We start from the raw sequence: 13,903 nt of genomic DNA on the forward strand, positions 1-13,903 counted from the left end.
GATATGATTAACAATGCTCTGGCCTTACTTGATCAGATGAAGTCCCAAAGCTTGATTAAGGATAATTTTCGGGACATCCACAACATGCTCTTTACCGAACTTAAATCCTTTTTTGTGAAAACCCAACCTGCTACTGGTAAAAGCAAAGAGCTGAGACCCCGTTCGTGGTTTAATAAGGACTGTAGATTGGCCCAAAGTGCTTTAATACTGGCCATCAAATCTGGCTCTCCTGCCACTATACAAAATTGTAGATCAGTATATAAAAATGCCCAACTCAAGGCGAAGCAGATTTGGGATGAGGATCGCTGGATGGATCTCTTCCAGGCCTGCCATGACCGCAACATGGTCCAATTTTGGCATCTCCTTAAATGGGGTAACTGCCCCTCGGATATTCGTCCCACTAATCAAGTTGAGCCTCAACAGTGGGTCGCTTATTTCGAGGATCAGTTTAAGGTTGGTGATAAGACGGCTAATTACATCTCCTGTCCATCTGGTATTAAAAACCCCCTAGAATTTTCTCCCTGTGAAGTTAAGCTAGTGTTAAGTTCAATTAAGAGTGGTAAAGCCCCGGGTCCAGACGGTATTCCTGCCGATTTATTCATTCAGGAGCAAGATGTATGGATCCCGTATTTGACTCTGCTGGCTAATGCCCTTGCGGGTGGTGCTGCTGTCCCTGACTCGTGGCTCGGGGCAGAGATATTGCCGATCTATAAGAAAGGCGATCGCTCTGCCCCGGCCAATTATAGACCTATTAGTCTTATCGACGCAGTACAAAAAATTATAGCCCGTCTTGTTCTGGGTCGCATCCAAACTTGGATGTCTAATTTTGATGTGCTGTCCCCACTACAGGCAGGGTTCCGTTCTCATATTGGGACCCTGGACCAAGCATTCAGGGTAGTTCTCCTTTATTGGAAGGAAGTTCTTTTGGGGGGTGGTAAGCTGTACGCGGCCTTCGTGGATCTAAGGTCCGCGTTTGACCTTGTGCCGAGGGACAAGTTATGGAATGTACTCGAGGAAATGGGCATGCCAAAAGAATTGGTTTTCTTTTTGGTTACTATCCATGAAAATACGTATGCCTGTGTTCGTTGGGGTAAACCAGGGGAGGTGACGGACAGATTTAAAGTGTCTAAAGGAGTTTGCCAAGGGTGTGTGCTCGCTCCCACGTTGTTTTCTTTATTCATCAATGGGGTCATAAATTATTTTTCTAATAACCCCACTGATGCTCCCACCCTGGCTGGAATGAAGATTCCCCTACTCATGTTCGCAGATGACACCCTTTTGATCTCGAAGACGAGACAGGGTTTGCAGCTGGCCCTGTCTCGCTTCGAGATCTTTTGTCGCGAGCATGAGTTGGAAATTAATGTTGGGAAAACCAAGTTCATGGTTTTTCGAGGTCCCCGGCGTACTAAGGCGCAGGTATGTCTGGGTGGTGTTAACTTGGCCCAAACGGCTGTCTTTACCTATTTAGGGGTCACTTTTAGCGAGACATGCAGCTGGTCTCATCAGCTGGATCTTCTCGCTCTTAAACATGCTCAACTGGGTGGTGCTTTATTGAAAGAGCATAAACACTCCTTAACTAAACCATTAGCCCCCCTAATGAAGATCTATGGTTCCAAGATTCTACCTGCCATTTTATATGGTGCTGAAATTTGGGGTTTCAGCAACTTGTCTAAGCTGAAGTCTGCCCAGAATAAATTTCTTAGGTCAGCTATTGGACTTCCCCAATCTACTCCGCGCATCCCCTTATTGTACGATCTGGGAATCCAGCCTATAGAGGACTGGGCAGGGTATAGACCTCTGGCGTTTTGGCGCCGCCTGTGGACTACTCCTGAACTATCGATCTATGCAAAAGCCGTTTTAGAGGTTAAAGGGATGGAGGGTTCGCATAGGATTCCCTGGTTGTCCAGTATTAAAACCCTGTTGATTGATCTTGGGTTGCGTGATCTATGGGCTAGTCCGGATTCTGTGGTTTTCCCGTCGAAAAAAGTCCTTAAGGAGGCCTATTGGTGCTTTATTAAGAATAGGAGATGTACTTCCCTCATAGGCTCACGATGACTGCCACATTCCTAGTTCTCAAGGACGACTCTGCTTATGAAAACTACTGGGATACTATTTTGAAGTATTTTGACCGCAAATTGTATCACCAGTTTAGAGTGGGCGCCCTACCACTGCGAGGACTCACCAAAAGCTGGAGTCCTCTTGGTAGTGACAAGTGCCCCTTTTGCGTAGACAAGATCAAATCCTTGGACCATTTTCTTTTTGGTTGCCCAATTTATCATCTCCCTCGTCGCGTTTGGCTTCGACCTGTTTGCAGATTAATGAGTACCTGTTCTGCACAGGTTGCCAGTAGAATCTTGAAAACCGATACCTCAAAACCCATAGTAATAGGTGTTGCCAAGTTTATTAGCTGGGCATGGATTCTCAGGGCAAGGAATCTTAAGATGCGATTTGTGTCTTGCTAGCTATTATTATTAGTACCCTGCTATGGATTATTAGGTTAACAGACGTGTCCCATTTTGTATCTTATTGTATTTTATTAAGCTGTGATTATTTTTAATCTAATTGCTTCTATGCAATATTTTAAAGGTCCAGAAGTTTTTCTTGTATTCTAACTTGAATTGTATTATATATGAATTGTTTTTATTTGTGTAGAATGTCTTTTATGATGTGAATCGAATAAAGACCAACTGACTGCCATACACTGTGTTCATCCTATTCCCCTATAGCTCTCCTGAAAAACAGATGCCAAGATTTTTACAAAGATCCAGGCTAACAGGCTAGAACAATACTTCCCCAGCCTCATAGATCCTGACCAGGTTGGGCTAATTTGCAATAGGCAGTAAGTGGGTTAATATACGCCAAGTTGCACACCTGGTCGAGAAATCTCAATATTACGGCCTGCCTTCTCTCGCTCAACAGGGTGAAGGTTTTCAACTGAGTGAGCTGGGCTTTTCTCCGGGTGGTGTTTAAGCAAGATTGGTTTAGGACCTTGTATGATCACCGAGGTCATGTAATCCTATGTAGGCCAGACTGCCTCACTCTGTATTATTAGACAGAATACAAACTCTATCCGTCTTTCTAGGGGCACCCATCAGGGGTGTTAGTAATCACCTCTGCTCTTCACTTTGGCGGTCAAACCATTAGCCATCACCATCCAGCAGGCATTGCAGGCATACCTTTTGGAGGTTTGTCCCAGAAAAAAGTCTCTTTGCGGACAACCTTTGGCTTACTCTCAGGCAGCCCGCTACTTCCCTGCCAGCAGTTGTAAGCTGCCTCTCCGCCTTTTAAGTCATGTCAGGCTGTAAAGTTAACATGACCAAATCGTATGCCTTAAATTTTACCATACCAGACAAGACTTTCAAATGCCTTGGAAATGCTAGCCTCATTTCAATGGGCTTCCCGCACAATTAGATACCTAGGGCCTCATGTAGGTAGCCCAATACCGGTCGGTAACGGCCGATTTTCGGTAATTATACCGTTACCGACCGGTATTTAGGCTTTTGCAATGTAGGGGGCACATTACAGGATTCGGTAATTTACCGAATCGGTAAAATTACCGAATCGGTAATTTTACCGATTCGGTAAATACCGAATCCTGTAATGATATGTAGGGGGGAGTGTGTGGGTGTCGTGTGGAGTCGGTATTTACCACCAACTAATAGTTGGTGGTAAATGAAGAATGGCTCTGTAAATGCATTTTCAAGCGCTTAGAAGTGTGCAATGTGGCAGACATACATGCCCTTAGGGCATGTATGTGTGCCACATGTGCACACATGCAGGAATCAGGGGTGCAACAGGGTGTCAATGTGACACCCTGCCACCCTTGATTGTGTTCCCCCCATTACCGAATCGGTATTTACCGATTCGGTAATGAGGCATACCTTCCCATTGATTCAATCAATGGGAAGGTATGCCTCATTACCGAATCGGTAAATACCGATTCGGTAATTACCGAATTTCTACGAATCGGTAATTTTTACCGCAGGAATACCTACATAGCATTTACCACTTCATAAATACCGAATCGGTATGATTCGGTATTTATGAAGTGGTAAATGCCAGGCCACCTACATAAGGCCCCTAGTCCTCAACTTAACCGGCATGTTCACCTCTTAGGCGCAAGCCAATTAGCCAGAATATCGGCACTCCATCTTGGAAGATCTCAGTTGCTGGAAACCACTGTATAGATCGTGGCTGGACTGAATCAATGTTATAAAAATGAATGTCCTTCCCAGGATTCTCTATCTTTTTCAATTCTTACCCAGGCCCATCCCTCAGACAATATCCTGTGTTTACAGCGAGTCATTTGCTCCTTTATCTGGGGAGGTAAGCGCCCCAGACTCTCTAACTCTTTTTCAATGCTACCTAAAGACAGGGGTGGCCTAGTTTGCACTAAACTCCTTGAATACTATTGGACAGCCCATCTACCCTATATATCTCTAAATGGGTTGTCCAAGACAGCGACAAACACTGGTTCCATACGGATCAACTGCTGGCCTGTCTCCCCCTATGGGACTTATCTTGGCTCCTCAAGTACGTCAGGCCGAGCAGTGCCTATATTGCTACTCCCACAAGGATAGTCCTCGAGATCAGGGACAAACTGGTTCTTAAGAGAGGTCTCACCACCTTTCCTTCTCCCAAAACACCAACTGCCTGTAACCCGGACTTCACTTCGCCCCTCTTACGTTCCCCAGCTGGGAGGCCATTTAGTTTAGAACCCTGCACGACTTCTTCGTGAGAAGCACCATTAAGCCTTTTGACCCATGCAAATTGAACTTCAAGGAATCAACACGGTTGCAATACTGTCAATTGCGTCACTGGGCACTCTAATCCCCTAAATGCTCAGGGAGCCACATAGGCTAAACTAGTGAAGGCTTACGATGGTTCCAGAGGGCTGAAATCCAGAACCTATCAAGTACTTGAAAACTCGACACCTCCCTGCACACACCTATATCAAACACAATGGCAGACTAGCATTACTGAAGGCATCTCACAAAAACTGTGGGAAACCCTTTGGTATGACATCCCCAAGACATACATAAGTATACCTCAGCAGGAGATAGCCTATAAGATCATGGCACAATGGTATTATACCCCCAACACCCCCAAACACTATTTACTCCACAGCTTCTACTCACTGCTGGTGTTATGGAACGGAGCCAGGAGATTCTTGCGACATCTGGTAGTCTTGCTCTCTTATCACTACTTACTCAAATTAGCTTGTGGAACACAAAGAGCACAGTAGGATTCCCAATCCCTGCCTCCTACACCACTATCATACCAAGCAACCGACCCCTAACACTGGAGGCGATGACGCATATTGACTAACCAGTCAGTAGCCTATGCAAAGCAGCCGAGAGCTCTTGCCTTAAAGTAGACTGTGCCCCATCTCCCCGCTTGCCTTATGGTTCATTCGCCTCTGGCATGTTATAACGATGGAGCAGCTGTCCAACTAACTGATCCATGTTGAAACCAAATTTAACAGTATTAGGCAACCACTAACTATCTTTCTGGCCTTCAATACACTTGCTTCACTCCACCCAAACTTAAAAGCTCTACAGCTCTTTGACTAGACAGCTCGCCCACCACCATGGCAGCGACTGCAACTCATGTCCCATATTTGCCGCCCCACCCTCACTACCACCAGAGGCTCCCCTCGTGCATTACTCTGAAGCAATGTCAAAGATCTGGGGCCCCCTGGAACACATTTCGACCTGATACCGGTTGTACCTTCTGTTTTATTGCTCCTTGATTTATGACATGTATTCTTGTCTGAGTTGCCCACGCACTTGGTGTTCTGCACCTGTGCCAGCTATTACTACATTGTGATATTCTTGTATTATTGCTTGCAAGAGTATTAATATGTCATGCTATAAACAAGTAGTACACACCGGTAGATGGGGCTAGGGACGGTAAAGGGAGGGGGGTGACAAGTAATTCGGGGAGCGCAGATCTTGGCCGACACAAAGATGCATAATGTTATAGTGCGACTGTAAATTGAGGTTGTTATTCAATAGTCGGTGGCACTGAGAGAACAGCATAATAGAGATTATAATGTGTAAGCAAGTTCAGATGATGGATATGAACCAATGCAAATGTATCAAGAACTGTGTCCCTGACAATAATGTGCTACAACTATGGATGTTGTGTTTGTGGTGAAAAATCAATAAAATATATATTTTTTTTAAATGCTATAAACAAGTAGTGCAGTGTTAAATGTGATGTCTTGTAATGTTTTGGGGAAAACCTTTAGTAAACAGATTTCAAGCAAAAACAAAAATATTCAGTCCAAATATGTGGAAGGGATGGGTTTGGCCAACCACGCTTTAACTACTGGGCCTCCCAAATTCAACTGATATATGACTGGCTGTAAGGGGGTCACAACAACCCTGCATATTGCCTGGAAGTTTCCCTGACCAAACAAAGGCATATCACAGATTTATTATATGGGTCGCAACCTGAAGTCACAAGGGTGCTTCTCTTGTGTTGGCAGTCAGCCCTCCAGTGAGAGCGGAAGACACGCAGGAGAAGTCCCCCATTCTCCCCCTCCCCCATACCAAGGAAGATAGATTCTCCAGGTAGCGCCTCTGAAAGGATTTTATCAATGGAACCTTATTGGTAACTCCAAACTGGGCGACGTCTGGAGTATCTTCAGATTAAATCATTTCAGGCACTTCAGAATGAATGTGAACTCCATAAGACCCAATTCTAGAAATATTTACAATTGTGCCATGCCTGAACAGTATATATTAGTCAGTCCTGGTAAACCCACCAGAACACAACCCACTGGAATGTATAGTTACTCTAAACCCTAAAGCCGGAGTGCCATATCGATCCTCTACAGGTCCTAGTAATTAACACACCAGGCAGTTTTGCTGGTTTGAGAGAGAAGTGAGAAAATACTGCATTGAAAGAATTGAGAAGACTGGGTGAATCCTCTGAATGACAATGACTGGAGGGATGTCAGGATGGCCCAACGTGAATTGGTCATTCCCTCCAGTCTGTGCCTTTTACAATTGAAGTACATGCATATGTCCTATCTCACTCCATGTCATCTGTGGAGAACTGTCACACTGTCCACATGTGTCAGTGAGGATTGTGGTTTCTTTCACATGGTTTGGGAATGTCCCAGCATAGGGAGTTATTGGTCGTATGTTTTCTCTACTCTTTCCAGGAGACTGGAACAGACAATTGCTTGCTCCACCGAATTGGTTGACTGGTGATTCTGGAGGATATGGGTGACCTTAGAGGGGAAAGTACCCTGGTGGGCATTGGTACAACCACAGTCAAGCGTGACAAGCCCCCTGCTCATGGCTGAATGGAGGGCGACAATGGACTGGTGTGCTAAATTGGAGGAACCGATCTACGAAACATGTAGTTGCCGCATAAACATGAAATGGTTTGTGGAAATTGGGATCATATTACAACCTACTTAATTACTGATGTACAGTATTGTATCCTGCTGGGATGTCCTCTTGACTTCTAATGAGGTGAATACACTGTGCACTCTATTTGTCTGTTTATTTTGCTTAGTTCTCTCTAATATAACCAATAAAATATGGTTATTAAAAAATTAACCAGCACTACGTGCCCGAAACCTGAGGCAGTAAGGATGTTGGTAACTGGGATGCCTCTGGAAAGAGCAATGGAAGCAGCCATGGCACTGGTGTAATAAGTACAAATACCCTTCAGAGGCTCTTTCTTCTCCAGGACATAAAATGGCATGATGCACAGGAAGACTCAATGTATGTGTACCCTGAAAACCTTCCCCTTTTTAGCTCCAGCGAAGCCACAAAAAAGTGGCCCTGAACTCTGTACTGCTGCATGCAGCTGATGTCACACAACACTGCACAGACATTACTCCTCTTGGGCTGAATGTAGAGGAAGGAGAAAGATGGTAGTATAACAAATCGGCCACAGAGAATACAGAAACCAGCTTGAGAAGAAAGATGGTCAACTGCACAGATCCATCTTACCTGGATAGAAAACTGAAGAGTGCATGACCCAATAGAAGCTGAAGTTAACCAAGAAAAGGTCTTAAAAGTGAGAAGTCAAACTGTACATCGCCACCAACCAATCCAAAAATAAAACACAAAATTCAAATCACACCGAGGAACAATAAAAGGAGAGGGAGAAGAAAACCTTTTACAAACTGTACTACTAGAGCAGATCTAAACAGGGAAGGTTGATCAGGCAGACACATGAAAGCAGACGGGACCACCAGTGCATACATGTAGCAATAACCATGCCCAGCTGAACAAGGGACAATTCACTCAAAGTCTGGCAAGAAATTGGTGCCTTCAAACTAGCACCCCTGAACAAACTTATTCCAAAGACCTATTTAGAAGGATTAAATCACAGACTTCCTACCCACCAACACGCCTGCGACTTGAAGAGGCAGGCAAAATGGGGGGTGGGGGGGATGTCTAACTGGCACCACTCAATTGCCACTCTGCAGCGTTTGGGGCTAGAGATCTGACCATCATACCAAATGAGCATGTGCACTCTCCATGAGGAAGGAAGGGGCAGATGTGTGCTGAGTGGAAATCAATTGGCTTACCAGATGCTCCTCATGGAGTCTTGGGCAAACAGAGTCGGCTGTACTCGACTCGGCGGCAACTTTAGACAGAAGCAAGATCAGAGAAAATACATCCATCAGACCCTGAGACCAGTCGAACATGAAGGTATCCCCCAGGATGAATGGCCCAAAACTGAATACAATTTCTGCCCTGGGATGGCACTTAGATGTGCAGCTCCCACTCACGGTCCACGAATGACAGGCAGCCGAAAGCATTTGCATCCATACGGAGGCAGCCCACAAGGTGAGACACTTGTGGGAAGACTTCGCGGAGGAACTGCTTCCCAACACAGGGTCAGCAAATGCACACTTTCCTGTCTGTTGATATAATGGATGGAGTAGGGTTCGTCTGACAGAATTTGGACATTGCACTTGGAGATGGAAGGAAGAAAGGAATTCAAGGTAACAATGACAGCCTGCTGCTCAAGCACATTTATGTGCAAGTGCTGGTCTGATACAGGCCAATATCTCTGCATTGCCAGGTCAACTACGCAGTATTCCAGCTTAGTGAGGAGGTACCCATATCCTCTATAGCCTGAGCTTGCAGAGAGCTGAATGGGAGACCCTTCAAAATTTTGGAAGGGTTCATACACCACTGCAGATCCTTATGCACGGACTGTAAGATTGACACCTGAGCTCAGAGATTTCCTTGGTGTTGTAGCAACTGCTTCTCTGACACTACTGATGTACTCACATCCGCTATCTGGTGGAAGGTACGAACAGGATGCTCGAGGCCATTGGGCCTAGTAAGCGCAAAACCTGCAGGATTGGGATCGGACCTTAAGATATATCGGAATCCTCACCCAAAAATCTGCAATCCTCTGAGGAGGGAAGGCCTTCATAAGATTTGTGCCAAGCAGTGCCACAACAACTTTTGGATGTTGAGGATACAACCCAGGTTATGGTCAGGCCATCATACACTGGGCACACTACTGGACAAACGTCAGGGATTCAGTCTTCGTCAGCCAGTCATCCATGTACAGGAATACAAGACACTTGATATCTGCAGAGAAGCTGCAATCTCAGTCAGCACCTTTGCAAAAAAGCTTTAGACCATTAGAACGGAAGGAAAGCAAACTGCAAGTATTGGACCCTCACTATGTAGCTCACATAGCACCTGTGGGAGCAGATAACTGGAAGACCTAAATAAGCACCTTGGAAGTACAGTGACACCAACCAATGTGCCAAGTTCAAGGCCAACAGGTCCTGGCTCAGGAACAGCCTCTTAAACTTTTCATGCCAGATGGAAAGTTTCAGAAGGCATATATGCAGGATAGGCCTCAGGCCTCTGCACTTTTAGGGCATCAAAAAGTAAAGGGAATAAAACCCAGTGCCCCTCTCTGCTGGAGGCACCATTTCTTTAGCAACTTTTTCTATAAAGGCAGATCTTCTGCCTTCAGTATCGTGGAATTATTGGGTGTGCACAATCTGAAGGAAAGGAGGTGGTCTGGGGGCAAGACACAAAAGGAAAGGCGTAGGTAGCCCCAGCAGTTCAGCCGATCAACCAGATGTTAAATGATCACCTCAAACACAATGTGAAAATGGTAGGCACTCCACCTCACTGGAAGGGTAGTTTATGAAGGGTAGTTGTCTCTGGGGTTTGGAGACAGCGGAGTAAGCAAAGGCTGGTGGGGACTACATGTGCTGCTGCTGCTGGTTACATCTCCTCCTGGTTACATCTCCTCCATGCACCGCACCCTGACAGGACGATTATACAGATATGCCTTGTAAGAACTGGCAAAACCTTTCGGCCTAAAAGGCAAAAGACATTAGCCGTGTGGAGAGCCAAGTTGGTGAAGGCACAAACTTTTCGACCCACAGTAACAAACTTCTAGGATTCCCTCTCTAGGGGGCTGGTGGAAGGTGTTAGGGTTCTGCTTTACAGACTGTCTAAACAACAACACTCCTGGTGGTGAAGAAGGGCTACATTGATCAGGAGCAGTTCCCTAAATGGTTTTGACTTTGCCATAGGCACTGAGACAAATGCCAATAGAGGTACAGCATGGTGGGGGGAGGGGGGTTAAGGGCCAAGCCACAGCAACCAACCCCCCAAATTTGAGGTGAAGCACAAAGGGTTGCAGGCCGTCCTGAGGAAGACACAGAATGGTGATGGGATTGTAACAGCTTCCTCGAGGAAGAAGACTTATCCTACCTATAGCCCTTTTTTTATGATTTTCATGGGAAGACTCTTTCCCCGAAGGACGCTTATCTTCAGAAGAGAAAGTGTGCCTGGGGGTCTCCCAGTGAACTTTAGCTAAAAATAATTTGGCCGCTTGCTCCCTGATGACTTTTGTGTGCATGGAGGTGCACGAGACGTGGGTTGCAACATTATTCCTTAATTGCATATGCTACATACTATAACTCTGGGGGGTCTGAAAGGCACATCTCGGGGCACAGTCTGCTAAGGCTTGAAACCAGATGCCTTTTGAGGAAACAGTTTACCTAGTTCCTGTTGACAGGTGAAGAGTTTATCAGTGAGACTCCGAGAGCGCGCCCGAGAACGCCGACAAGAACGAAAAAACAATAACTAATGCCAGCACACTGGTTAATGTTTAATAAACTCTGGTGTGACACCAATTCCAGCCTTGGAGTCACTGGGGAACTACTTTCTAGACTAAAGCCTGGAAGGAGTGGTTTGGAATTTGTGGGAAGATGCATCCATCAGAAATATCAATCAAGTGCTTGTAAAGAGTGGCATACATAGCAAAGGAACAATGGGTCCTACTAGGGGCAAATACATTTGACCCTGCCCCTCTATCTTAAGCAGCAATAAAAAGACAACCATAACTGGGTAAAGTGGACCCCTTTACACAATCGGACCTCATGCCAGTGTCTTGTTAAACTAATGATAGTCGAGCAATTTTCACAATTTTCTCTCACAAATTGTAAATTAAGTTCAAGTTTGAGCCATCCAAATATGGTGCTTTTAAGACATAATAAAACAAATACAAGAGTGCCATAGAAAACTGAACAGAACTTGGAACAAATTCAAGTTGGTGTGCCTTACCAAGCAACTGTTAGCGCTGCTGTCTGTAGCTGTAGCACAGGCTGTGAAGTAGCCTTCAGCATCTGCAAACTAAATGCATAGAGGGATATTTAAGTAGCATTTGAGTAAGTGTTCCGTTTAACCTGAATAACAGGATTAGTGCTAACTGAACTGGTGCTTTGCTCCCTTATTACATTTTAAAAGACTAGTTGTAAACAGCCTCTTTATTTTTAAGTTGTTTTTTCAAACTAACCAAAGCAGCACAGGCATGCAAACTTTCTAAATGTTTTTAACCACAGTGAAGAAACCAGTGAACACTGCAACACAGGATGTCTTTTGTGCACTTTTTACCTTTGTAAAGTCCCACTTAAAAGCTATGTTTTAACTATTTAAAACTTTACAATGTAAAATTACCAGCCTCACACATAAACATCAGCAGCTCCTAAGGGTAAAATACTATTACATTCCTTTTCAAATACTCTAGTTATCGGATCATCGGATCATAATAAGCTGTGAAGCATGACGAAAGGAGCATGCACTTTTGTGAATTATTCCAAAATACAAGCTTCCACTCCTCCAAAACAATTATTCTTTACATTGATCTCTCATTATTAAACAGAGGGCACGTCCATAAATTATGTGATCAAGATTCTCTTTTCCGCAAAACAAAATCCTTTCAGGGTATGGAATAGATGATAAATTCCATATAATTATGGATTTGAAAGCGCGGCTAGCGAGCAAGCCTACAGAATCTATTTTAGATGCTAAAAAGTATCTTACAGCAATTCTGCACTCTTTTTTCAGTTTCAATGATCAACTACAAGGACGATGAAGGTAGGTAAGCAGGTAAGTGGTTAAGATCAAGGGCCAACTAAACTAGCCTTTGTAAAATTGCTGGACATAACCAGCCTGATGGAGGACACAGCTTGGAGCTGGGTGAACTCACACAAAGGCCAAATTGGGCAGATGATTGCTACTGAGGAGTGGGTGAGGCCGGAGAGGCTATCTGAATCTCCTATCAGATGGTGATGAAGAGTACTAGGGGCGAAGCTGGAGCCACTGTCTTGGGTCTCGACTACCTTCGCGAAGGTGGGGTACAGCTACTTCCGATAGAAGGAAGAAACAGTGCACATAAAAGGCTGGGCCTGTAGGCCAGTAAAGCGATACAGACAAAAGGGTGGTCCGGACTGAATTAAAATGAGATAAATCTGAAATAATTCCTTTAAATAAGTTTTGCACTTAAAGGTGGAAAGATTATGACACTATTTATAAAATAATTAAAATTAAATATTTAGCTTTATGGTTTACAAGCAATATTAAATAGACAATGAAACTTAATTTGGATGGCACTAAAGAAAAGTCTTACAGGAAAATGGGGGAGGAGGGGTTCTGTCTATTTCTTCATCGTGATTGAGCCACTGTGTGGTATTCTGTATTATATGACTGAGGGTGAAGCAAGACACTCACACAACAAGCCAAAGTCACAGTGACCAGACACAAAGTCTTCAGAGTCAGGAGATCCTTGTGGACTGCTGTGCATGGGTTAGAATGACATGCACATGAGAACGTTGAAGAGATTTTTTTTTTTTTTTAAGATCTCACTGTGGAGTCAGAAAGGGTTTGAGAGGAAACAACGGAGTTGACTCTTTTGGAAACCTAATCACCATGTCATTTGAACAGGGGGGGTTGGCCTGGTAAACGCAAAATGCCCGAAAGGGCTAAAAAACTAACCTTCATGAAGCCCATAGACAGACTTTGTTGAGGGACGCCTGGCAGCAAGGTTATCATCCACATCCTCAGTAGTTAGATCCGACAGAGTCAACTGCGGCTGCTCAATCTACACACATGTAGGTGCAGAATCGTGTTCAAGATCCTGCCCTGCTGAAATCGAAAGAAACTCCTCCTGAAGTTAGGGCCTGATTGGAAGTCAGGTGCTAATGCACAGAAGTTCCAGGTACCACACTCTCCATGCAGAACCTGAAGACAAAAGGATGACTTGGTCCCTGTCATTCCTGATCTTCAGAACACGGGGCAAGAGAGGCAGTGTGGGATAGGAGTACAGGAGTCCCATACTCCACTCTCTCTGATAGCAAGCTTTTATTGGAAATTCCAGCATGCAGAAGGTTGGCTACTGCACATTCTCGGTGGTGGCATAAAAGATCTAACGAGAAATTCTCCCCACATTGACGGAAGATGCCCTGTGCCACCTGGATATGTAACCTCCATTCATGATCCACCTAGTGTCGCCAGCTAAGCTTGTCCATCCTGAGGCTCAAAGATCCCGTCAGGTGGTTCATGACCAGAGAACCTGGTGGTTCATGAACAGGCAACAGACTTTC

General features: G+C 44.8%; 1 protein-coding gene across 3 annotated transcripts in view; it reads right to left on the reverse strand.

Moving 5' to 3' along the window:
- SLC35F5 (solute carrier family 35 member F5) overlaps positions 1–13,903 on the reverse strand; it is a 405,130-nt gene that overhangs the window by 283,408 nt on the left and 107,819 nt on the right. For all 3 annotated transcript variants that reach the window (XM_085647333.1, XM_085647335.1, XM_085647334.1), the window contains exon 7: positions 11,586–11,654. In XM_085647333.1, the coding sequence (XP_085503459.1) occupies positions 11,586–11,654 (69 nt within the window). The remainder of the gene's footprint in view (positions 1–11,585; positions 11,655–13,903) is intronic.

The sequence above is a fragment of the Triturus cristatus genome, chromosome 3_2 (genome assembly GCF_964204655.1).
Source record: "Triturus cristatus chromosome 3_2, aTriCri1.1, whole genome shotgun sequence".
In the NCBI taxonomy this organism is placed as follows: domain Eukaryota; kingdom Metazoa; phylum Chordata; class Amphibia; order Caudata; family Salamandridae; genus Triturus; species Triturus cristatus.